Here is a 25,398-nt window from a genome sequence, read left to right on the forward strand (position 1 = left end):
AGGGCTTCTGGAAAAGAGTGAAGATCGTTGGCCCGACCGGTGGCGTTTTGTCTCCCCGGGCCACTGCCGAGGGGAGACAATTACGTACTCAGGGGAGGGCGGACAGACTCCATGCCGAAGTCGCCGTGAGCACGGTATTACGGCATCATATGAGGTAATAGGAATAGTCATGCTGTGGAAAAGCTATGTATGACCGCGACTCTCCCGAAGTCGCCACGTCGCAAGTATGGGGTCGACGAAACGAGATGCCTTTACGTTGAGCAGGATATGCGATGGCGTGTGGGTGGTGGCTTCAATCGTGATTTAGCTTGCGTGTCTATCAAGGCAACGTGGATGACATGGCACTCACCTCTGACTGTAAGCCCTAGATCTTCATGTCCACCTGCATTAATAATCGAATACTGTATGGATCATGGTTTCATGTTACGAAGGAGCACTGCGCAAGCACCAGCAAAATACACAAGGTCCTACATGAAAGAGTTACAACTGAGTTCCGGCCAAATCGGTTTCTTGACCAGACGAGGAAAATAGTATATGTTGTCAGTTTATTTGATCACCAGATAGGCGCCGATGGAATTGAGAAACTGCATTGCAAACATAGAGCCACTACATGTAGACTGCGAAAGAAAAAGGCCAACTCTGAACGTGAAGCCACTTTGAACAAAATCTATAACGACAGAATCTATCTATGGCTCGAGCAGCAACCATGAGCATTCCGGAGACCAGTAAAAAATCTGAGGAAGCAGGCCCGGGGTCCGTCTGATCTACCGCCAGGGTGTCCGACTTGCCACGACTTGACGAATACCATGGCCGCCTCCCGAAACCCCGCCCCCCGAAGCCGACAGCATCTTGCACTTATCCCATCTATAAGCCAAAAGAACCGAAAAAGCATTTTCCACCTCATCAAAAAATTCCCATTTCAGGAAGCCCTGGAGTGGCAGGGGGGCCAAGCCGCACACAGTCGGCCCGCCGCGCAGAGGCACACCCAGAGATCTATGACTTGTAAATCTCAAAAGGCCGGGAGGCGCCAGCGACCTACTGGGTCTTGCCGGCGCCGGTCTTGCTACCGGCCTGGGTAGTAGCACCACCATGCTGCTGAGCGCCGCCCTGGGTCTGAGCCTTGTTGGCGCCGCCCTGCTGCGCGTGGTTGCCAGCGCCGCCCTTGTTGGCGGCGGCGTTGTGGGCAGCGCCCTTCTTGGGGGCCGGGCAAGACTTGGCACCGCCCGAGGCGGTCGCCTTCCGGCCGGTGGTGGTGCCCGAGGGGTGGGCGCCGGCGGCCTTGCCAGTGGTAGTACCAGAGCCGGGAGTGCCGGCGCCGCCGGTGGTGGTCGAGCTGCCGCCAGGAGGAGGGGCGCGCTTCTCAGCGGCGATGTGGCGGGCAATGAGCTCGGCAATGTCGTCGCCGTGAGGCTGGCGCTCCTCGATGGTGGAGCGCTTTTCGGCCGGGATGGACGCGGCCATGGCGCCGGTGACGGCAGCGATGATGATGGCGGCGGAGAACTTCATTTTGATGGTTGTTTGTTTAACAAAGGGGGCTTGACTGCGAAGAGCAAGGAAGTGTTTTGGAGCTGTCGAAAGAGGAGAGAAGAGTGGTGAAGAGAGTAGTAGTTGTTGATTGTTGATCTGAGTTGCTGGTGAGTGATTGGATCCCAAGACGAGAGGCCAAGACGGTTGTCTTTATACCCTTTTGCCGTCGGGGGGGAAGGGCTCATGCGGTCTGGTCCTGGCTCGAAAAGAACATGGGCGAAGAAAACCAGCGTGCCCACGTTTGCCATTCATCTCCCTCCGTGCCTCCTGGCGTGCGCCTGCCCGCAGCAGTCTCACATCACGAAAGCCTTGACGTAACGGTGGCTGTTCAACGTAAGACGCACAACGCTTCTGGAATGGCCGCGAGGAGAATCGTTGAGCGTAGCCTGGCTTGTGATTGCAACTTGGGCCATATGCCTCCTACGTCGCGCAAAAGCGCATCAATGGGCCCTCTCCCTCCACATCCCCTTGCTGACTTGACGCCCATCTAATTCGGGGGGGTTTTACTTCACATCATTACTCATTACACGAGGACCACCACGCCGCAATGGCACAAGCCGGGTTGGGTTTCGAACCGGAGCTTGCTGCTGGTCCTGCCACGGCAGCATTACGTAGGAGGGTTAGTTTCGGCTTGTGGCACACAGACCTTGCCGCGATACCGAGAGTGCCCCAGCCAGTCTTGCCAATCCCGCGCACACGCACGCGCTATGTCCGACGACGACGCCCGGACTGCTTCAGCTGGCATAACGTGCGAGTTTTGACAACCAATTATCATCATCATGGTGCACGGGCCGGAATATTCTTCAGCACTGGCCGTTGGTGGGATCCGACGCGGGGGCACATGCACTTTACTATGTGTGCTGGCGATGGCCTGTTGACAATGTGAGAAGCGGGCCGTAGGAGTTTTGGGATCCCGTTATAGAGTAGAAACGCATGTCTGCGTCCGAGGACACGTCTTGAGAGTTGTCGGTGGAGTACATACATGTAGGGCGAGCGACTGGAGACTAGAGATGGAGTGTCCCTCACGTGTAAACTGAACAGGGGGGACCAAGATAGTTGATATGACATCAAAGTGCCTTGGAATTCGGCATTCGGGCCCATATCGCAGCTGAGCGGAAGTAACGGCCTCAGGCGCATTGATACTCTGCCGAAAGTGCCGCGTGATAAGTTAATCGACGCCTGCAGTCTGCAGTCCAGTCTCGAGCCGGGGCCTCGCGGCGGGCAGTGTGGTAGAAACGTCTTGTCGCATTACGTCTTCAGTTTCGATTTACAAATGCATGTCATCATCGAATGCCCGAATGACACATGGAAATTGAAGATAGCGTCAAAGCTCAGGACGCTTCTTTGTCTCCAACATCGTCAGGGTTGGAGACTAGCAACGTTGAGCCGGGCCAACATACAGTCAACAAGACATACGAAACCTGCATGTCCGTGGTGGGGTGCAACCACCAGTTAATCTTGGTCGTCATGTCAGAGGAATGGAAGGGCCCCCAAGCAGATGGTGGGGATAACCTAAGATTTGACTCACAGTCTGATATCGATGCCGGCCCGAATCCAGGACGGGCCTCGTGTTCCCTCCGTTCAATGTGAGATTAGTTCTCTTGACACGTGCGTCTCTCATGGTATTTGCTGCCATGAAAAGGCTTATGCCTGGCCTCAAGCGCGCAATGTGAACCTGGCGCATGGAAGGTTCGAAATCTCATGTGGTAATATCTCTTTCAGGCAATGCCGATAACATGTATTGTGCATTATGTGAAGTCATATCAGACCGATACGGCGCACGGGGCGCGCCCATTTCTCAACCCTCGGTTCCAGTCGTATAGGTTGAGTTCACAGCCCTGCGGATTATCTAGGTGCGTGCTTTACTTCAAAGGTTTTCGTCTCCGCAACATAGAATAATATAGTATGACAGCAGCGAAAGCACTTATTAATTTTAGTAAAGTGATTCATTCAAGACCCATCCCAGTCTTCAACGTCAATGGTCCTTAAATGGCTATCATTTAGCAAGCTTTGGGCAGGGCTGACATCTGATTTCATGTTGTCGCAAAGGGCGATTTCATACGAGACATCTTTGCCAAAGCATAACGTATAATGTGTCTTTTGAAACAGAAAGAGGTGGGTAAGTCAAGGTCTCTATCGAGGCCACATTTCCATATGTGTCAACAACTGAATACCGACTGTCGTTCTCTGATTAGTGCTGACAAACACGTTGCAAGGTCGTTACCAATGTGAGGATCACTCCAGTCAGTCACGCCACCAGACATTGATGCATCGACACGAGCAACAACCAAGTCAGTCTTTCATCCCAAGCTACCCACGCTCATGTACACCCTTAGTCCCCCTGGCCCCTTTGTCTGTTCCGTCATTCTAATGCTTTCCCTCCCGTTTTAGAGTCCCACCCGCAGATCACAGAACCGCAGATCGCCGGACCGCTTCCATCCATCATGGCCGTGTGGCCGCCCCAACTCTGCCTTACAACCGCCGCTTCTTCGCCTCCGTCGCCTCAGCGATAGATCCGTCGTCCACCGTAGTTGTCGACGCAGGCCGTTTGCCAGACTCGGTTGCCCAGAGAGGCCTTGCGCGTCGTAGACCTGCGTGACGACCCGCAAACACCACGAAACCACCAGCACCGTTACAACCAGACGGCACGCCCTCGCTCTCAGCGAGTGACTCCCCGTCGGCGTCGTTGGCCGAATCATCGTCGTCGCACGGCCACGGCGGAGCCTCCCCGGCCAGAGTCTCGGAACCATTATCATGAAGGTTGTCGGCCATGCCGTCGCGCCACTCCAGTATCGCCTCTTGCGTTTCGTACAGCTGAGGGAACAGTGTGGCAGTATCCCCCGCGTTGGCCATGCTGAGGTCGCTGACCGCCGATTCCCGCTGCTGCTGCTGCTCATCGTTGAGGGTCATCTCGTGCAGTCCGGCCACGGCCAGCGCCATGTTGGCGTCAATCTCCGTCCCGCTCCAGTCAACTCTCGCCCCAAGAGTGATTATACCATGCTCCGAAGCGGGACATGTCATGTCTGCGTCGCCGATGCTGGGGTTGGTCAACACGCTGTAGCACATGGAAGCAGTAGCGTCCGTGTCCGTATCGTCGTGGCGGCGGGCGCGGCGGGCGCTGGAGTCGTCGCGCTCGACGTCCATGGACTCGCCCGGCGGGTACACGGACGATGCGTACGCCGTGAAGACGTTTCGACCAGTCAACCCTGAAGTGTTGGGACAAATGCCCTCCTCCATCATGAGCAGCGCGTCCCAGCTCCGCGCCGTATGCTCTCCATCATGTCCCCAAGTGGCCTCACCACTCCGTGTCTGCGAGCCGTTCAGGCACTCCATCTCCAGCCGCGCCTCTCCTCCTCCTCCCTGAATATCCCCCATGATTTGATCGCTCAGCGGCGAAACTGCTGCTGCTGTCGCGCCGCCGCCACCGCCGTTCGTGTCCATGAAAACCACGCCACCCTCCCAGGGATACCGGCTCTGCACCTCCCGCGCACTCCCATGCACGGTAACGGGCTCCATCATGCCCCAGCGCATCGCCGCCGCATCACCACCACCACTACCCACCTCCTGCGTCAGGCCCTCCATGCCGTCGCAGTCGGAGAGGTAGTGAGACATGCGGCGCGACACCTCGCGGTCGATTAACTCGGCGAGTTCGTCCCACTCGGGCCCGAGCGTGGTGAAGCTGGGATCGAATTCGGCGGGGCAGGCGGCGGGGGCGGCAGCAATGTCGCTGACGGATGAAGGAGACATAAGTGTCGCCCTGATGTGTGGCGTGCTCGCAAGGCAAGTCAAGCCGTGGAAGAAATGGTTGGAGATTGGTGGAACGATGCAGGTACGCGGGTGAGTGAGGATAATAGATGATGTGAAGGTTCTGATGAGACTGCAAAGATGCGTGACGACTAGAGAGCGAAGAAATTGCCGGGTATTTAACTCGTGTTGATCTGGTGCTGTTTTGCTCTTCTTGTTCGAATTTCATTCTTGACCATTGGAAGAGTTGTGCGGTTCAGTGTCGCCGTCAAAGAGGCTTCGCCGTGCCGGTTCGGTGTCTCGTTGATGCAGTGCATGGGCGCAAATGCCGGCTTCCAGTGACTTTTGAACTCCTTGAACACGCACCAAGACTTGAGAACAGGAGAGCCCTTCTGCAGACGCTTCAGACAAGAACAAAGGTTATTCTCTTTTGGGAGTATGTACAGAGTACCAAAGTCGTGTTCAATCCGACAACTCCAGCCTGGCCGTCTCAGGACTCGATGCTGCTTTTCCCTATACCCACTCGGCGGTGCAAACACCACCGCTAAACCCATGAAAGAAACCAGCCTACTCGTCCTCGCCGTCCAGAAACACCTCGTGTCCCGAACCCTCGTACATGCCCATCGCCGACCCGCACGCAAACGCAGACATGGCCGCGACCCCCCACCACCCCCAGGCCACCATGCCGATGTCAAGCCCGTACCCGTACCACCACCCGCCGACGACGGGCCCCACGGTGCGGAACCCGGCCGACACGCTCTGCCCGAGCCCGTGAATCGTGCCCAGCACGCTGGGATGCGGGCTGCAGTTGTTGAGCAGGATGATGCTGGCCGGGAGCGTAAACGTGCGCGCCGTCACCTGCAGGAGCAGCACCAGGATGATGCCCATCCAGATGAGCCCGCCGCCCGCGGGTTCAGGCGGCGCCGTCGACGAGGGCAGGATGGACAGGTACGGCGCGACAAAGTACGCCATCGGAAAGAGGAACAGGAAGTAGCGGAACGAGCGGATGGTGCCGAGCCGGGCCTGGATCGGTGGATAAAGCGTGACTTGCAGCAACATGCCCAGGATGCCCAAAAAGGACGTCGCGAAGCCCACCGTCGACGCGGGCATGCCGAGTCCGCCGGTGAAGAGCAGCGGGAGGTCACGCCGCCTCTCCGTCGCCCCAGGGGTGGCATACCGCGGTGTCGACAGGAACAAAGACCAAATGTTGCCAAAGGCGCCGAGATGAAAGTCGTAAAAGGCGCCCGTGATCAGCGTGAAGATGACATTGCGCGTCCACAGACGGCGGAACGGCAGCCGCGGCGCTTTGGCCACCGACGTTGCGTGAACAGGATTGAGCGGAATGTCCTCACCCTCGACAGTCAGATGAGTGTAGCCGTGGGTGGGCTTAATCCCCCAGATGGCTTGCTTCATGCGGTCGGCAATGTAGAGGCCATAGTCAAACTTGCCTCTCCTCTCCTTGGACGTCTACACGTGCTCATGTTGTCAACAATGGCCCACGAGCTGAACGAACGCCGAGAGGCTCGCGCGGCTTCTCACCTCTTCCAGGAACAAAAAGACAATGGCAGTGCATGTCGCCAAAAGGACACTGTTGACAAGACTCGGTAGGGCAAACGGGTACCTGTGAATCCAGCGGAATCCAAAAATGGTACCCTGACCAAAGAGCCCCGGCATCGTCTTCATCGGATCGGCCAGGACGCCGCCCAGGATGGGCCCAAAAATGCCGGCGATGTTGAAGCTCATGGGCAGAATGAGGAATGCCCGAGATTGATATCTCTTCTCCTTGGTAATCTCCGAAATCATGGTGCGACTGGCGTCATGTCCGATCAGCAGACTGCGCGCGTGCCGACATTTCTCTGACGAAACCCGCGATAATGGCCGACTTACATGATGCCCACCGTCCCGTTGACGGCACCGCCAAAGGCTCTCCAAAATGCCGCCCAGAAAAACGTCGTCGCGAAGCCGTAGCCCAGACACGACAGCGCCGTTCCTGCCAGCCCGATGACGAGAACTCTCTTCCGGCCGCACCAGCCCGCGTCGGCGGCCTTGCCCCAGAGCATCGCGGTGGCGACCTGCGCCCCGGTGAAACAGCCCTGCAGGATGCCAGCCTGCTGCGCGATGCGCGCGTCCGATGCCTCATTGTTGCCGCCGCTGCTCGCGTCCAGCGCCTTGAGCTGGTAAAAGACGTAGGCTTGCAGGGAGGCGACTTGCAGGAAGTCGACCAGCCTGGCGAGGAAGAGGATGGCGAGCTGGTCTTTCCGCGGGAGGGAGGACCACGACACCGGACCGGCGGGGGCCGCTTTGAGATGTGACATCTGAGAAGAGGTCGGTGTTGATGGCCGACGCTCAAGAGGACCGGGGACTCTCAGTGAAGCTGGTGATGCGGCGACGGTGTCGGCCAGACGCGACGACGGCCCGACGACGGTGGTAGTCGTGAGTGTGAGGGTGCCACCGGGGGAGACGGCCTGGCCGAGGACCTGCCGCGGATGCACCTCACTGGCCGATAAATTCAGCGTGCGTCCGCGACGGTGACGACGCGCCGCCTCCGGGGCTTGGCCGGCCGAGTAGTCATTGCTGAAGGAGCGCGCGTGTGCGTGGTGCTGGGAGGCTGACAACGAGGCCGGCGGCGGCGGCGGCGGCGGTGACGACGTAGGCATCGCGAAGGGAGTGGAGCGGGAGGGGGGAGAACAACCAGCCCGATGGAGACAAAGGACAGGGGGGCGTGTCCGCAAAGGGCGTGATGTCTGATGTCAGCGCATCAAAGGGCGGCGAGTAATGGTCGTGAAACGGAAATGTGGGAGCGGAAGAAGGGACGGCTGGAGCTCGACGGCAAGTCATGCGTGACGTGATGAGGGCTCTCCCGCTGTCGGACCTACAAAAAGTCACGATGAGACTGGTGGTGATGGTGCCGTCTGCAACGTCTGGCGTCAATGGTGTGTGCGTCTTCGGCACCTCGGCAGTCCCCAAGGCCGCTCCCAGATCCGGAATCAGTCACGAAGAGTAAGACGTATGTCGATGTGGGCGGCTGCTTGTGCCATGGCACGAGTCACGTCCAAGTGTGTATACTGCGTATGTCGGAGGTTGTCAAGGAGCCTTCAACTCAGCTGATGTAGGAATAGGTAGGCCGTCAATAGTAGGAGCACGCCTGCAGGGATCGATCGAAGCGGAGTCGGGGCGCAAAAACGGAAAAGTACAATGAAAAGAATGCGTCAGAAATGGCGCGGAATCAGCCGTCGAGGGGAGCTGCTTCGTTGGGGAAGAAGGGATTCGTCTGGTGGTGACGTATTGACGGTATATGTCGTCGTCCCTTGTTCTCGCCGACGGCCCGGCAAGCAAGCAGGCGAGCAGACGAAAGGAGCCGCACCAACAACACTCGACACCTGCCTGCCACTCAGTTGTGATATGAACTGGGGGCGTCGCTCCCCATACCGCCAAGAGCCGGAGCGTGTGGGACCAACCAACCCGCTGGCCAGCAGCGGCAACAGCTCTTGCTGCGAGTACCGGTACAAGACTGGGATATGGCGGGACACGCAAGCAGGGGCTATCCTGGGTCAATACCCGAATCTAAGGTGGAGGGAGGGTGGGAGTGGGCTCCATGTGGTTGGAAGCTGGAACGACTTACACCCCGCCCGCCGCCTGTAAATGCCAGACGACGTCGACACAATACTAACGTATAGTGGTTCCCCTCATGGCAGGTGGTTTGGAGCATCAAAGTACTTTTGACTCGATAGGCTCTCTCGGCTGCTCGATTTGTATGCGAAACCCGCGCCTGCCGTCGCACGATCTCCTACGGCCGGTGCCGAGGTGTGTTTGATCGGCTACCTACCTATCCCATGCTGGGCTGGGCGATGATGCATCGTCTTTTCTGAAGATCTGCATTGTATGCTAGGCGCCTGGGCACGGGTTGATGGGGATCGTCTGCTCGCTTCCACGGCGGCAGACCTCAAGAATGTACAGCACCTTGCTCTTTAGCCTAGCAGTTCAATCCCTCTCCCCTTCCGATGGGCCACGGCCGATTACGTTGCCTTGGGTCTTCGGAGCCGGTCATCGGCCCAACTCGAAGCGTCTCCTGGTGGAGGGGCGTGTGCGAAGAAACAGTGCCGGAGCCGGAGGCCAGCCAGGGGCATCGCCCACGGCGGCACCGAATCGCTCACTGCTCCACCGGCTGGCCGGCTGGCAGCGCAGGTCCTGTCGCTTCTTTCCCAGCGTGTGTTGAGGCCAGCATTGTCTCGCCTTCGAACGTGGAGCCTGCTCTCGGCTGAAGTTGTTTAACGGCCGAGCATTGCAGACACCCATTTTGGTGGCTCGCCTTTATCGCCTTGGCGGTGCGACATGCACATGTTGCTGGCCGCGTATTCGTTTCGTACGCGTCGACGACATGAAGGCCACACGGTGTGCCGGCTCTTAGGGGTGCCGCGTTGCCGTGGTGCGGGTTTGTCGCAACGCGTAATCGCAGCAAGAGGCATCGAGCAAAGGTCCGGACTCTACAGCAGGAGCCACTGGGCATCTCGTTTACTGTCTTCAGCGCGCGGAGGCACCGACCGCAAAACTGTCGTGATTCTTCTCCATTAATAGCTGCTGTTAATTGTTTCGAGCAAAACATCAACTTGCCCTGACTTATCCAGCATGCGACCATCATGTAGCATCGCCAATGCCTCCATTCCCACACTACTACTACATGTTCTGATTTTGCTCTGCATCTTCCACGCACGGCTCGTCGTCGCGGAACAGCCAGTTTTTACCGCAAGCGTCGAGTACGACGAGGAGGCGTTTGGCAAGTACCCCGTCCAGACGTTCAAGTCGACGCCGATCGTCGGCCCGCGGCCGAACCTCCTCCTGCGGGACAGCCGCTGCGAGAGCAGTCTCTACACCTTCCTCACTCCGCGAGGGTATGTCGGCGCAGCGAGAAATGCGCAGATGACCATACTCGACCAGGGCGGCCGGCTCGTCTGGACGTTGGGCTGGGAGGGCCAGCAGATCTACAACCTGATGGTGCAGCGATACAGGGGCCACAAGTACCTTACCTTTTGGGCAGGCGACGATGCCGTGGGTGGGCACGGCGCCGGCACATACTACCTGGTGCGTGCGTGATCAGATCGAAAACGCGGTTCGGCGGCCCCTGGATTGGGACAAGGGGTCTGGTCGCACGCGTCCCTTTTTAGAAGTTCTGACTTTGGAATAGCTCGACGAGACGTACACGCTTCGGCACACCATTAAGGCGGGCAATAATCTACCGGGTGACTTGCACGACTTTCGTTTGACGGACGACGGCACGGCCCTCTTGACGGTCTACGAGGTGCGCGAACATGACCTTTCGTCCATGGGCAAGACGACAGGGCCTATCTGGGATTGCTTAATCCAGGAGACGGACGTTGAAACCGGCAAGGTCGTCTTTCAATGGCGCGCCTCCGAACACTTCAACATCTCGGACACGCACCGCGCCATCGGCGGCGAAGGCGAACCGGGCGGCGCGCCCTTTGACTGGTTCCACATCAACAGCATCGACAAGGACCTCAAGGGCAATTACCTCATTTCTAGCCGCTACCTCAGCAACCTGGCGTACATTGACGGCAAGACGGGCGCCTTGCTGTGGACTCTGGGCGGCAAGAGGAACATGTTTCAGGATCTGTCAGACGGCAGGGCCACCGACTTTCGCTACCAACACGACGCGACCTGGGACCGCGACTACACCGAGATTACGCTCTTCGACAACAGCGACCTCGGCAAGCTATCTAACGCGTCGCGGCCGCGGGGGATGCGCATCAAGGTCGACCAAGAGGCCCGGACGGCGCGCCTCGTCGCCGAGTACCGCAACCCGCAGCACATACCCGCCGAGTCGCAGGGCTCGACGCAGACGCTGCCGGGGGGCAACGTCATCGTGGGGTTCGGCTTCACGGCCGCGTGGACCGAGTTTGCCCGCGACGGTACGCCCCTCTGCGACGTGCACTACGGCCCGCAGAGCCGCTTCGGCACCGGCGACGTGCAGTCGTACCGCGTGCTCAAGTTTGCGTGGAATGGGTACCCCACGACGACGCCGGACTTGGATGTCTCCAAGGACGATGCCGGCGTGTGGCGGGCATATGTAAGCTGGAACGGCGCGACGGAGGTGGTGCAGTGGGTGCTGCAGGGCGCGGCGGCCGACGAGGATGACGACGATGAGGACGAGCCTGATGAGTGGCACGTCGTTGAAATGGCGCTCAAGGACGGGTTCGAGACGGATTTCGTGCTCGACGCGGGTCATGCTCGGTATCTGCGTGCCGTGGCGCTGGACGGCAAGGGAAACCCGCTGGGGACGAGCGGGATGCTGGATGTCGGGAACGTGAGCGCTGTGAGTCTGTACCACCGGCTCGCCTACTTTGTGCTAGATAGTGATGAGCCGCAGCTGACGCATATGCAGGATTATAAAGTCGCAAAGCCGGCGCCGGCTGACACTGTTGCTTACACACGCGAGACCGTAGCCGTGAGTGCGGGCGCCGTCGCGGGCATGGCCTTTATGGGAATATGTGCCCTGGCGCGGCCTGCGGTGCAGTTGTGGAGGCGGACTGAGCTTGGCCGGAGGCGGGTGCTCTACAAGAAGCTATCTATGGGCGGAGGGGAGTTGTCGTCTCAGGCCGTGTGATGTTTGGATACACTGATGGCGCGACACCATGAGTGGTGCTTGCTGGGTTGAGGTGGCTTACAGCATCACTTGTTGGAGTAGCAGTGAGATTGAACTACTACACGGCAGATGCACAATACAAGACAGGAAGAACATGGTTTGAGTTGCAGCAAAAACATGGCTGGATGGGGGTTCATGCACGTAGTGGATGTCGGCTGCCACCAGACCAATGATGCACCGAGATGGGGCTCTTTCGGGTGATGAACGGGATGCAGCACCGCTTCGAGCAGATATCATCCCGAAACCCTAATACTACACATACCACTGTAGAACCTCGACAGATTGGCAGGGTTTTCAACCCACTCGACAGCACAGGGGCATATCGTCAAGTGTCTTGGCCGGGATCCTACATGTAAGTCCATGACACGGACCGACCGCGGGCTGCACGTGGGGCCTGTCGTCAACCCCACTGAAGCGTCTGCTCGGGAATCAGACGAGAGATGAGGGCAAGTGAAACGAGAGAGCAAAGACTCTGCCAATGTGTCGAGGTCTTTTTTCCCTTTTCTTTTCAACCGTATGGGTTAGTTAATAAGCGGTGTCCGGCTTGTATTCTATTGCATCACTTTTTGTCGAGGAAGGGGGAGGAGTTGGTCTGGTGGGGATTGATGGGGGATGGGGGAGCTCTGCTGCTACCGGCGTGTTTCAGGAGGAGAAGCTCCATAATATCGGAGCCCATAAAGGAGCGGGCCAGTGGACCAGACCTGTGGACAAGGGAAAACGGTGGTATTCTAGAGGATGGCGGGATTGAGAGCGATCACCGAGGGCTCGTTCATGTTTCCGGGCGATTTTGGAGGAACAATCTACTTGGGATCTGAACGCGATACAAGTGACAAAGGCGCACAGCTGAGGTAGAGACCTTTTTGAAGGGCTATGAAAGGAGGAGGAAGGGCTGTATAGGTGGCCAAGCGAGAGACAGTAGTAGAAGAGCCGGCTAACTAGGAGGCGGTCCCATAACAGAACAGAGGGGGAAAGGATGAAGAGGTCCTCAGTTATGATTGATAGGTACGCGTATAGGCATCAACTGATTGAAGAAGCTTGGAAAATGCGAAGTGCATATCTCATTTTCTTTGGTCGGCGTCTACATCGAGAGGTCACCCCTCTGGAGCATTTGCTGCCAATCCGCACATGCAGACAGGCCGCTGCCGTGAAGATGGTATTTTCATGCGGGCGAATCCCCGGCGCGATGAATTGGCTGCCCATCCGATGCATTTAATTGCATCAATGTTGCAATGTCAAGTCCCTCTTTTGCAATTTCTTCCAGGGTTGCCGTAGTGGTAGCGGATCCTTATTTCCTGCTGCACGTCCCAGTTACCTTCTTTATCATCCCCAGTCTCTTCGACACACCCGCGCCAAGTTTGGCAACGTCCGCCTCGGCCATGCCTCTCCTGATCCCTGCTGCCTTGTTGATTTTAGCTATATCCGCCAACGCAAGCGGCTCCAGGATGAGGCTAAAAATTGACAGGAGGGCATTGTCTGGGTCGTCAACGATGTCGTATATATCGAGTGCTGTATTTCCCGCGACACCTAGAGTCGTTAGGATGATTGCCAGGTCAGCAAACTCCGTCAAAGCACCCAGTACTTCTCCCGCTATAGGTATGAAGAAGAGAATGGCGCTCAGGAAGGCCAAAATCATCGCCTTGCGCTTTGACTCCTCCATTTTGTCCACCACAGTCTCCACCTGTGCCATGCTCTCGACAGCTTGAACAATCATGAGAATCGGCAGAGATATTGTGTCAACAAGCTCGAAGCTATCGCCGGCATAGCAGCTCAGGTTCAGTCTAAGGACGACGTCGTTTACTTGCTCCAAAAGCTGGTTAGAGTTGCTGAGCGCCTTTTGAGCCACATCTTGCGGATTTGCCACGTCATTTGCACCAAAGCCGTCAGGTATCGGCGTGCCAAAATCAATGTCAGATGCGTGACAAGCCGCCTTGGGGTCAGATTCCTGAGACGGGGCACAGTCGTGAATGCGGTAATAATCGCCCAACTTCGTCTTCGCCTTGGGAACGCCGGTGTCGCTCAAGAGGTCGGCATAGAACGCACTAGATTTGTCTTCCCGTAGCGTCCAGTAGACACTTTGAGGGTAGGTCTCGTCACCCTGACCACGCTTGGAGTAGTCTGGGGGACACGGCTCTGACACGTTCTTATATCGCACGATTGGATGCTCGTCAAAACCTGGCCCCTCCGGTGGCCCCTGTGACCCTGAGGGGGCGGCGCCTATCGCGGTGCCATGGCCAGATTGATCTGAGATACAGCCAATCAATGAACAATCTCGATAGCACTCGCCTTCTGTGAAGCAATAGTCGCATGCGTTTTGGCGATTTGACGTTGATTCGTAAAGTTTGCAGTATTCGCAACAAGTAGTTGCCTCAGTAACGATGCAGGAAAAGTACTTGTCGCCGTTTTTGTAGATGAAGTCGTGTACAGACTTATCTATGTTGTCGGCCACTGCTTTCGCATACGTTTTGAATTTGCCAGTATACCCATTGTTCATCATGTCGGTGTAATTTTGGACAGATGCTGCCAGCATGCTGGACAACGCCTGGGCAATGTAGTAGCTCTTGCAATTGCTTGGAATGTTGCCGATATCTTTGTCAAGGTCCTCAATAGTCGAATATTCAGCTGTGCAAGGTGGTAGGGCTGTTGCTGGTAACGGGAAATAGTCGTCGTCATATCCCTCCTGCACGAGAAGATCCGTAATCGGTTGTAGGTCGACAGCCCAATCGACAATCCCAGCGAAGTTCAATCCCTCGTAGTACGCTGTACGGGAAGTCTTCGTATCCGAGCTCATGTACGCGACCCACTGGTTTTCATCGTATGTCAAGATGTCCGAGTTACTATTGGTGTCATACCATGTGGTGGGTTTCACGCTATCCACGTCCCCGTTCAGAATCTCGTAGATCTCACCATCAGCGAGATACCCAGGCGCGCCAGTGCACCGCCCAGCCTTGGCTGTGGAGGCCTTGCCGCCGAAAGTGCACATAGGTCCTGTACAGCCCGGCTGCGTCATACCAAAAGAGCGGCCATAGCTAGAAACGCCAACTACAACCATGTTTGCGGGGACACCCGCCTTTGTTATCATTGCCAGAACATAGTTTGTTTCGGTAAGATTGACATGGCTCCGTAGACAACCGCCACTGGGACAGCCATCCTGACTCCATGAATTGCCGTAGTCCCATTGCCCATGTAGGTCGTACGTCATGTAAACGATGTAATCCAGGTGCTTTGCCATGTCTGCCACCGGAAAGGGACGGAGGTACCAAAACGAAGCCGGCGCCGCGATCGAGAGTGTCTTATCCTTGGGCAATTTCTCGCGAAGTGTCTTCAGTAATGAGAGATAATTGGGGCCATCCGAAGGAAATCCTGCCGGTATATCTGGAAGATCCGAAGCACCAGGATACTCCCAATCAAAGTCAACGCCATCGAGTCCGTTGTCATTGACGAACTGGACAACATTGTCCGTGAACAAGCCAACATTCTCGGGGTACATCGCCTTACGCAACATGTCGTACGTCTCGGGGCTCGTCGAGTATCCCCAGCCACCAAAGGAAACGACTTTCTTCAGACCAGGTATCGACAGGAATGAATCCCACTGGAGATATGTGTTGTTAATGTTTACCGCCAGGGATGGACTAATGGTCGCAAATGCCCAGTGAGCGTGTGTATATGACGAGTCGATGTTCAGTACTCGCATATTGAGGCATGGTCGATCCCAGTTCCACGATTCATAGTACCCAATTTTGGTAAAGCTGCTTGGACCAGAGTCACCGGTCACGATTTTCGTTCCACAGTGCGAAATGCAACCATTTTGTCCGGCTGCAGCGGTGCCCGGGTTGCCAGTTGGGCCACTGCTTTCAGTACAAAACTCTGGGGTGATTCCGCACTGGCCCCAGATATTGCAACACGAGTTTAGTGGGCACGGGTTCATGTCCGAGAGAGTGACTTTCGGATCAGGTTTGCTTCCCGGCTTGGTCGGTCCACAGACGGCATTCGAGACTGGAGCAGGCATTGGCACTGAGCCTGACGAGACGCATATGACAGTGCCGACTGTCAGGCGATTGCATCCGAACCATCCCCATGTGACTTTGTCATTGAAGGCGCTCAGATCCGTGGCCTTGAGTCCATTTTTGTTGGCGATGGCGTCGCATGTATCGCCAGACTGGACGGTGTACGTGGCACACGAGCCGTCTTTATTTGGCTTCGGCCGGACGTCCGGTAGCGTGCCTGCTGAGCAACAGACACGCTGGCCGACGGACAGACCGGAACACAACTTGGGATTGTTGTTGAACTTGGTGAAGTCGCTCCCAGAAATGCCGCATCTGGTAGCAAGTGAAGCGCAAGAGTCTCCAGCGATGACTGATATGACTTTGCAGTCACCGCGGGCGAAAAGACGTGAGGAGTAAGATGTGAAATTGCTCGTGCGCGAGGGTGTCGCCTCAGCAATGGAAATATTGTCCAGATGCCCCACGGTTCTGGAACCATTGATGTCAAAACAAGTAGCATTGTTCCAAGCTGCCACAGCCTTCTGGGCCGTAACAAAGTCACCCACAGTGTCGATAACTATGCCGAACGTGTGATGTGATGTTCTTCCTTGACCACAAATTTGGACAAATGTTGTCTTGGCACTAGTTTTGTATGACGCAAGGCTGTCGAGTACAGACGAAACGGTGACCTTATTGTCAATATCCGGCCCAGAATAAACCGCGACAACTATACCATTTTTGTATCCCACAACAAAGCTTTCGTCGCAAAACTTTTGAAAGTGGATTTTGACATTACTCAAAGCAGAGTCCAGATCAGAAGCAGAATGCTGACGCTGTCCAATGGCCTGGATATCCAAACTTGTAGTCTTCGTGCTTAAGGATATACCGCACGAGGTGTTTTTCTGACCAGTGACTTTATCCCCGGGTGCAGATGAGGCATTCAAGGTAGTAAAGTTTCCTGGTGAGCACGCACGCAGCTTGATATGGCTAGATGCATCGTCTAGAGGGGTGTAAATGGCAAAGTCTAGCAAGACAGGATCTTTGCAAACGTGAAGACGATCTGTCGATGTATAGACAGTCCAGTTGGAAAGGGGACCGGAGCAGGGCTGAGGACATGGCTGGAGCTGGCTATCCAGTGTATGAACTGTGGCCAAAAATCGGAACAGTAAGACAGTGTTCGCAAACGAGGACTTCAACCACATGATCGCGAGTTGAGATCACTGCGACGCCAATTGACTTTGTTGAAGCTGTGAGAGAGCTCAGGTGTGTAATGCGAGGCACGGAGGGAATTTTGACGCGACCAGTGCTCACGACCAATGTCGAGTACCCTGCTTAGCGGAATATATCCAAATTCGATTTGGGTGTATTCATGTTACGTTCAGCACAATGTATGATTTGGAAGACCTAGCTCGTATCTGCACTTGATCACATGCCACTCGCAGAAACAAGATGCAGCTGCAAGTGCCTTAGTATAGTACAGCGCTTAGACGAAGGCACAACTTCGTTGAGCATCATGTTTGCTTTACTATGGCCCGGAGGGAGGCGGGGTCTGTCTGTCACCTGCTTCGGTTTTATCCAGATGGAGGCCACCAACAGTCAACTTAAACGGGGGTAAATTTGAGAAAACGTTGTTGGGCCCAGGGGGTTGATCGAAGTTGGTGAGCTGATTTTCCATGCCAAGATAAGTCGGCCTGCAAAGGCTCACTAAGACCATTCAACATTACTCAACTCAACCAACCTCACGGGACTTGTATCGGTAAGACGTCTAGTGAAACGTCTGGTCGTGGACGACAGTGACCTAGCAACTGGACCAGATTACACATGCCCCATGCACCATGGCCAAGTGCTCCTCTTAAGATGCTCGGATATCGAAAATACGTTATAAGCTAAAGCAGGACGAGGCGACGAAATTGGTCAAGACAGTCAAACTGCCACTCTGTGATTATTTTGGAGCTGCCGTCCACGTCACTGTCTAAGATTTTTCCGCCATGAAGGCCTTTATCCCTTGCCTCATAGTGCTCGGGACTTTTCTCCCTCCTGTACTTACATACGGCACCCGGGGTGCCATGGAGCGGTAAGTACACACCGCATATCTGATCCTGTGGATCATGCCCCAGCATGACATGACTTGATGTGACTTACATAAGGTATATCTGGACTCAAGTATGGTCTACTACTATGCTTATCTTGCCGAGTTCTATACTGAGCCCGACCCTGCGGCTCGCAAAATTGGTGTTGGTTGTGTGGGCACTCGCGAGGATGGGCGGTGCACCTTCAACGAGTTCACTGAGTATATCTGGAAGCCATATCCCGAAAAGGCGGACATTCATCGCCCCAACGTGAAGATATTCACTGCTCTGGAGGATTTCCCAGCGATATCTATAGCAAACGCCTTCAATCGTATCTACAAATGGACAGGCCCTAATGGGATAGCCATTACTTACAACACGGATAATGAGCGCATCTGGGCGGGCTCGACTGACTTCTACGATGCTCTCGCTAGGGTAACGGAGCCGATTGGGACGCTCTCAAAGATGCCAATTGCGAGCAATGACCCAAAGGCAAAAGAGATCAGTCGCATCGTTAGCAAGGGAAAGACGTGTGCTGACACTCTTTATGACCTGCGCTTTAAGGACCTGGAAGGTTTTCGCCTCAGAGCAGTGGCCATACGACTGGGCGTGGCGGGCAGCTTGATCAAAACGAACCCAGGAAGAGACACTCTGGGTCTTGTTGGCCCTTGGAAAAGTTGGGATCCGGGGGCTACAATACAGGCATTGGAAGATGACGAGAAGCAGCAGCATAAAGGCCACGACTACGCCAAACAAAACTTCAAGGACAAGCTGAATAGAGCTATCACGGCGTGGGCGAACGGCGGACAATCTGCGATCAACCACGTCAGGGCACTAGATGCTGCCAAGTCTGCTATGCAATTAAGCTGCTGAAAGGTGACAAAGGGGGCACAGATGCACAGCTGATGACGGCCTTCTTGATGGGATGTGAAGGGAGGAAGGGGAACTACATAAGCGGTCCAGCGAGAGAGAGAGAGAGCCGGCCAACTGGGAGGCTGACGAACCAACCTACAAGACGAGCAACGCACTGCCTCAACCAGGGGAAAGAAATCAGTACTCTCTGTTCAGACTTAGCTCTGGTTTTTGAGCCTGTAGCACAGACGCAGTCTCCCTTGTGGCATATTGTTGTGCGACATCCACTGCGGTTCTTCCCTCTGAGTCTTTGACTAGCGCATCGACGCCCTTGTTTAGCAGAAATGTCATCCTGCCTCTCGTCCTCGCTATATCATGCTTTGCTACTATGTGAAGCAGCGTCCTGCCCTTGCCATCAGTCTCCATCCATTTCACTCCGGCTTTGTCAAACATTTCAAACACCTCCGCATCCAGCTCTTCCTCGACTGGAACCTGCTTGTAAATTACTCGGCACATATATCTTGACTCTCGAAACTCAGAAATGCTCCCGTCATCGTCGAGGAATACTTCCATGGCCGACCGCCCCGATGCATTACGCGCGTTCACGTCCACACCCAGGTCTATAAATTGACGAAGCACGCGTCGGGCGACCTCGGAACGAAGCCGCTCGGCGAGACCGTTGGCGGCAAGATAATGCAGCGCCGTGTTGCCCCTACCGTCCGTGGCGAGTGGATTGGCCCCGGCGGCGATGAGCTCCTGAATCATGGTTACGATGCCGATTTCATCCTCCATATTGCTGAACCACTGGTGACGACACCAGAGTTGAAAGGCGGAGTGGAGGGGCAGCGTCCCGTGCCGGTCGGGTTTCTGAACTAATTCGGGGAGATTGGCAAGGACGTAGGAGAAGGCATTGTGGATCACCGGCGGCCGACTGCCCCAAGGCCACAGCCTATTCGCCTCGAGCATGTGGTGTAGTATGTGCTTTCCGTTGTCGTCAACAGCAAGCAAGTCGGCATTGCGCAGTCGCAGGGCGTGGAACAAGGAGAGATCCGCATCCTCTGCAGTGACAAAGATCTTGCGATTGTAATCGTTGCGTTCCACTTCCCCCAAGATGGTTCCTACCAGGGCGTCCGCACCCAAGCCGCTTCGACAGGCGGAGTGAAGGATGGTCCGCCCCTGTGGATCGCGGGACTCCAACGAGAGCGGAAAGTCTTCGTCAAAAAAAGGCAACACCTGTCCTCCTTCTTCAAAGAGAGAATGAATGACGCTTCGAGTGCCGTATAAGCGGCCCTGCGGGGGCGGTTCCTCGGCGTAACGGTCTTCCCAGGGAGGGTCGAGCTCTTCATCGTACGCATCGCCGGGAAAGGGATACCAATTGCAGCGCCCAAGAGCCTCTCGGTACAGAGCGTACGGGTCCGCACCTTTCTTGATCAGCAGTCGCATCACATCGATTTGCCGCTCTATCGCTTCATGGGTTATTGGCAACCTCGTCGCCTGTGAGACGGTCCGTAGCGGAAACCATTCCTGCCACTCGTCGTAAAATATCACGTTGCGCCAGGTAACCATAACGTCCCGCGTCGTCCAGCCCGTCGGAACCCCGGCGTCTGGGGCTGCGGCCGACTCAGACCTAATATTTGCCGAAATTCCGGCCTCGAGAAGGACTTCAAGCGCGCCCGTGTGGCAGGCGTCAGCCGCGGCAAGTACACCTTCGGGAGTGACGTGTGTGCCATCTGCGAGAAGCCTCTTCACCGCATGAGGGTCCTTTGCTGCGTTGACGAAAGGGTCATCGCCATATTTTAGAACCAGCGGGTCTGGGGGGTCCCATCCTTCATCTGAAGGCGGAGGAGGTCCGCATTCCAAGTGACCCCATTGATACGGCTCCTCGTCCTCGTCCATTGCTTTGTCACGGATTAGCTATACTTCGTACGGTTGTGATTCCTGGTGACGGGCGTTGCAGGTAGGAGTGAAGATGAAGGGCAAGGGTTTGAAAGGCTGTCATACCAGCGCGCCCTGACATGGAGCGATCACGGTCACGCGTCAAACATGAGGGGTAGATGGTGACCTAGGACCTGTTGGTGAGTGCACTTACCCAGAGACCAACTTCAGTTGGAGGCTACGCTTTGCTAGGTGGTTGACGGTGATTCGTAACGTCAGTGGAGGTTGGCGACTTTGTACGATGCTCCAGTCGTTGACCAACGCAGATACAGCTTGGCATGACCAATCTCAACCAGAGAGCCAACAGCTTTTGAAGTAGGGGGGCCCGTATATGCACAGTGAGTGCCATGCATCTACATGTGTTGCTCCAAAATTGTGACGCATCACCAATTACTTACAGATTTTGTACGATCGTTCGAAAACACGGATGAGAGTGTGGGCATAGAGGCGGGCGACTGCCTCGTGAAAAGGGAGGGTCTTCCAGTGGCGTAGGACACCAGGCTCCGCTCTTGGGATGCGCATCCACTGCACCGTGAAAATGCCAGGTCCTGCGGCAACGCAGTCGGCCGCTGGGTAACGCGCGTCGTCGCCGTCGCTGCTGGTCCGCCACATCCCGTTCGCGCTGCCGTAGATGCTACACGGCACCCGCAGCATTTCATGGCGGGCTGCTTCCCTTTCAGCCGCCGGGAATACGTCAGCGTGCCAATACTAATATCTTTTTACCATCGAGCGGTAGCGATGGGTCTGAGTGATGCCGCATCCTTAGACTGCAGCCAACATCGCACGGCCACGCGGGCGTGGTCTGGTGGGGTCACGTCGGCCCTAGTCGGAGGCCGACGAGCCGATGATCAGTCTTGGCGATGCCTGGGGTGCGTTGATGATCAATATGTGTGACAGAACTGGTGTAGGGGTTGTTCGTAGGGAGATGAGGAAAGTGAGGCTTAAGGGGGACGAAGAAAATCATCAGCGGAAGGAGGTCAGATCAAGTCACGCGGCGGCCTCTACAAGACGCCCATCTACCATGTCTAGATGCGACGATTGGATATTTGCAACGACCTTCCTGGCCGATCTCTGAGACGGGCGCTGCACACCAACACGGCATTCCCGAAAACAAGGTTATTATTCGTGCATCGAAGGATGGTAGCGAGGGTCCGCCGACACCAACGTGATTGACGGACGATCGAAGCCGCAAAAAGGCCCCGCGATCCTCCAGCGCGGCAGGTGAGAACAGGCGATGATGGGTGGCGCAACTTGCAAGTGATGTTCAGGGGCAGAGAGAGCTGCCAAAGGCCCCAACCCAGCCAACGTAATGGAAGGTGGATACTGCAAAGGGCATGGATGGACCCGGTCCCCAGCGGCGCCACTCACACTCACACGACTCTATCCATGCAAATAGACCCCTTCACTGTCCGGTTTTGATTGAAGTCCTGGACAGGCAAGCACCCAGCCCATTGGTTGGAAACAAGGAAGGAGGGGGATCGATGGTTGTTAACTTGCGGCATGTCACTGTACAAGTACTTATACCACTACGGAGACCAGGGCCTTTATCTGTGCCATTACTTGCAACCCAGGCTCGAAGGTTTCAAGTCCGGCGTTTGGTGTTTGTTGTGTGCCTGGTCACAGGGAGGGGGCGGCTCCATCACTCGCAGAACACCGACGACATCATCCGGTGCAAGTCGGCATGCCCGCATCCCTTCAGCCGACCCACGACGCAAACAAATACCGAATATCGAGGGATGATGAATACTCGATCGAGAAGGCAGGGCCGCAGCCCGTCCTGGTTTGCAGGCGCACACCCCCAGCTGTTCGTAGCACCCGTTTACGCCTTCCCTGTCTTCCTTTCTCACACTCTAGCCGGCCCATCGCGCTTCTCCCAGCGGCCCGACAGCCGCACCTTGCTTTCCTGTTAAGAAAGATGTACGGCCGTTTGGTTTTGATCTCTGTGTTTCATAGGATCTTGTCTTTTATACCGATGCTCTGTCTCGTTCGCTTCCGCTGTCCTCGTAGGCGATTGGGGACACGACCTTGAGTATACGTAAAGCACCTACCAAGCTCCTTCCAATTCTCTCGTCATTCGCTCCGGTCTTCCATATCCGCTACCTATTGATTTAAGCCTCTGATACCCAATTCATTGTAAAATCGTTCAATCTTTCGACCTTGTTCTCTTCTCGTGCCTCGCCTCCACCCGCCGCCGCCGCCATGACCTACTCGTCCACCTACAAGCCGCGTCCGTTCACCGACGTCTTCACGGGCGACACCGACATCAACCGTCGCAAGTGCGGCCGCACTGTGCCCATGAAGGTGCTCATCCTTGGCCTCGGTCGCACCGGCACTGCCTGTTCGTTGCAACCCCTGGACCGCCTTGACCTTTCGTTACTGCGCGCGCTGACTCCAACGCAGCCATGCGCGCCGCCATGAAGCAGCTCGGCTACGTGGACACGTACCACATGATGAACTGCTCCATTGAGAACCCGCCCGATGCCCTCATGTGGATGGACGCCCTGTGCGCCAAGTACGACGGCCAGGGCGTCAGGTTCACACGCGCCGACTGGGACCAGCTGCTGGGCGGCGCGCAAGCCGTGTGCGACTGGCCGGCGATTGCGTTTGCGCGCGAGCTCATCGAGGCGTACCCCGAGGCCAAGGTGGTGCTCACAAACCGCGACGTCGACTCGTGGCACGCGTCCACGATGAAAACGGTGTACTGGCGCGTCACGGACCCGGAGCTGCGCTGGCTATCGCACTTCGACTGGGCCGCCGGCATGTACTACCCGATGCTGCGCAAGTTCTTCGACACCTTCTTCGAGGGCGACTTTCCCAACAGGGGCAAGGACGTGTTCCGCAGGCACTACGCCGAGGTGCGCAGCCTGGTGCCCAAGGAGCGGCTGCTTGAGTACCGCGTCACGGACGGCTGGGGCCCGCTGTGCGAGTTTCTCGGCGAGCCGGTGCCCAAGGGGTGCGCGTTCCCCAACGTCAATGACAACTCGGACTTTGTGACGCGGTCGCGTCGTCGGAACAGGAGCCAGATGTACAACGTGGCGCTGCGGTACCTGGTGTGGATGGTGGTTGGGCTGCTCATGTTTGTGGCTCTCCGGCGGCTGCTGGTCATGTACCAGCTCGTCTAAAGAGGTGACGGCTTGGGATGCGCCTGCGCAGGAAAGTTCGGTTCCGCTTCATTTTGCCTGTCGCATCCGTGGATGCTAAATGTTCCCTTGGGTCTGGTTCGTGGTAGCTTAGAGGGCCGTGGCCACTACATCCGGCATGTAGGACGGCAGCTGTATGTTTCGCCGACGGTACATTATCAATAGAACCAGGAGATGCAAAGCCGCTGGACATGCGGGAGCCACTTATTGAGTCGCTTGCCTGCCCTTGGCGTGACGGTGTCACAGCCCATCTCTGGTGGTATTCTTGCGGCCACCAGTCCACACACAACGCGACAGTCTCGACGAGCAGGCACACCGTCCCAACAATTGGGTTATCATAACTAACGAAATTACATTGTTGACTTCGTTGGTTGACACCTGTGAATTAAATTTAAGTTTCTTGTGTTTTGTTTTGAGGAGGGAAGTGCTTTTAGTACCGTAAGATCCGAATGCCATGAGGGGCGTGAGTTCAATGTTGCGAAAGGCCCTCTGAACGGGAGAACAGCGCGAGCGCCTCCCCCGCACTTCTCTCTCGAAGAGGCCTGCGTGCTGCGAGAAGTGACTCATAATGTCGTTTACCTATGGGATGACCAAGAAGAATTGTAGCAGGCAGATATGATGGCCTTGTCACCGTCGTATTTCAGGCGGTCGCATGATGAAGTTTCGAACGCTTCGTGGTGTATAGACGGGGGTTGTGGCAGCGTGTGGCGTTAACTAAATTGTCTGCCCTTTCAAAGTTACAATGAATGATACGAGCATGGATGATGAAGCTGCTTCGACCTGTGTTGCTAGCAGTATCCCAATCTGCTACATGCCGTGAGAAGAAATCCCTTGACAAAATTCGTGACGACACTGCACTTTAACATGTAATCCCGGACTCCTAAATAGCATGTCTAGCGGTTGGAATTTTCAACAAGTTCCTTGCGGTTAACCCGTGATAGCACAGGTCAAATATCCATGTGCAGCCAAACTAGCCGACTATACCAATGGCCGAAGCAGAGAGGGACTAGTGGGTATCATCCTGGAGCGACTCCAGTCCTCTATCGAACTCCACTTCACACACACAGCCTTCGAGTTTGATTGCGTATCTGGTCGCGGCGCTGTTGGATCATTCCACGCAAATGAATAGAGCCCTGTATTCCCATGGCACATGATGGTCAGGCGGAGGGTTTCCAGGCAATGATCTGTACCGGCAGCGCTTAGTATCAGAGAATGAACTGTTGTTTAGGGACGAGGGACATAGGATATCTACTGACCCAGATGTCCGTGAAGATAACGTTCTTGGGCTTCTGTAAGGTTTGGGTAATAACGCTGCTGGAAAAGATGGAATCGTAATTGTCGCTGCGTTGAGTCAGTCAAGGTTCCCTGATACGACTAGGAGAGCGCGTACCAAACAATGCAGCTCGTGATACACGCCGAGAGAGGCGGGGTATCCTCCATCTGTCAGTTCAGCCAACTTCACCATCGATTCTCCTGCCCGTTGGAGTTCCTCG

At 55.9% G+C, this 25,398-nt stretch overlaps 8 protein-coding genes across 9 annotated transcripts; 3 read left to right on the forward strand and 5 right to left on the reverse strand.

The window, feature by feature from the left end:
• Positions 1-1,035: 1,035 nt before the first annotated feature.
• JDV02_005498 (uncharacterized protein) lies at positions 1,036-1,506 on the reverse strand (the record flags this gene model as incomplete). The annotated part of the gene is made up of 1 exon (XM_047986804.1): positions 1,036-1,506. One exon carries the CDS (start codon positions 1,504-1,506, stop codon positions 1,036-1,038), a length of 471 nt encoding a protein of 156 aa, XP_047842787.1.
• Positions 1,507-3,999: 2,493 nt separating this feature from the next.
• JDV02_005499 (uncharacterized protein) lies at positions 4,000-5,274 on the reverse strand (the record flags this gene model as incomplete). The annotated part of the gene is made up of 1 exon (XM_047986805.1): positions 4,000-5,274. One exon carries the CDS (start codon positions 5,272-5,274, stop codon positions 4,000-4,002), a length of 1,275 nt encoding a protein of 424 aa, XP_047842788.1.
• A 564-nt stretch (positions 5,275-5,838) lies between these two features.
• Positions 5,839-7,942, reverse strand: JDV02_005500 (uncharacterized protein; the record flags this gene model as incomplete). The annotated part of the gene is made up of 3 exons (XM_047986806.1): positions 7,159-7,942; positions 6,811-7,081; positions 5,839-6,738 (listed from the first exon to the last, which is right to left on the reverse strand). The coding sequence occupies exons 1-3, from the start codon at positions 7,926-7,928 to the stop codon at positions 5,839-5,841; spliced, it is 1,941 nt and encodes a 646-aa protein (XP_047842789.1). The 5' UTR covers positions 7,929-7,942.
• A 1,955-nt stretch (positions 7,943-9,897) lies between these two features.
• On the forward strand, positions 9,898-11,890 carry JDV02_005501 (uncharacterized protein; the record flags this gene model as incomplete). The annotated part of the gene is made up of 2 exons (XM_047986807.1): positions 9,898-10,350; positions 10,454-11,890. The coding sequence occupies 2 exons, from the start codon at positions 9,898-9,900 to the stop codon at positions 11,888-11,890; spliced, it is 1,890 nt and encodes a 629-aa protein (XP_047842790.1).
• Positions 11,891-13,214: 1,324 nt separating this feature from the next.
• Positions 13,215-15,620, reverse strand: JDV02_005502 (Chitinase; the record flags this gene model as incomplete). The annotated part of the gene is made up of 1 exon (XM_047986808.1): positions 13,215-15,620. The coding sequence occupies one exon, from the start codon at positions 15,618-15,620 to the stop codon at positions 13,215-13,217; it is 2,406 nt and encodes an 801-aa protein (XP_047842791.1).
• A 2,454-nt stretch (positions 15,621-18,074) lies between these two features.
• JDV02_005503 (uncharacterized protein) lies at positions 18,075-18,851 on the forward strand (the record flags this gene model as incomplete). The annotated part of the gene is made up of 1 exon (XM_047986809.1): positions 18,075-18,851. The coding sequence occupies one exon, from the start codon at positions 18,075-18,077 to the stop codon at positions 18,849-18,851; it is 777 nt and encodes a 258-aa protein (XP_047842792.1).
• A 177-nt stretch (positions 18,852-19,028) lies between these two features.
• JDV02_005504 (uncharacterized protein) lies at positions 19,029-21,298 on the reverse strand (the record flags this gene model as incomplete). Of its 2 annotated transcripts, none has more annotated exons than XM_047986810.1 (2): positions 20,920-21,298; positions 19,029-20,728 (listed from the first exon to the last, which is right to left on the reverse strand). In XM_047986810.1, exon 2 carries the CDS (start codon positions 20,724-20,726, stop codon positions 19,029-19,031), a length of 1,698 nt encoding a protein of 565 aa, XP_047842793.1. In that variant the 5' UTR covers positions 20,727-20,728; positions 20,920-21,298. The 2 variants fall into 2 exon arrangements, with proteins under 2 accessions (XP_047842793.1, XP_047842794.1); XM_047986811.1 differs by having other exon boundaries at positions 20,832-21,298.
• Positions 21,299-22,964: 1,666 nt separating this feature from the next.
• Positions 22,965-23,887, forward strand: JDV02_005505 (uncharacterized protein; the record flags this gene model as incomplete). Its single annotated transcript, XM_047986812.1, has 2 exons — positions 22,965-23,103; positions 23,166-23,887. 2 exons carry the CDS (start codon positions 22,965-22,967, stop codon positions 23,885-23,887), a joined length of 861 nt encoding a protein of 286 aa, XP_047842795.1.
• Positions 23,888-25,398: the final 1,511 nt, after the last annotated feature.

This window comes from Purpureocillium takamizusanense, chromosome 4 (assembly GCF_022605165.1).
Source record: "Purpureocillium takamizusanense chromosome 4, complete sequence".
NCBI lineage: Eukaryota > Fungi > Ascomycota > Sordariomycetes > Hypocreales > Ophiocordycipitaceae > Purpureocillium > Purpureocillium takamizusanense.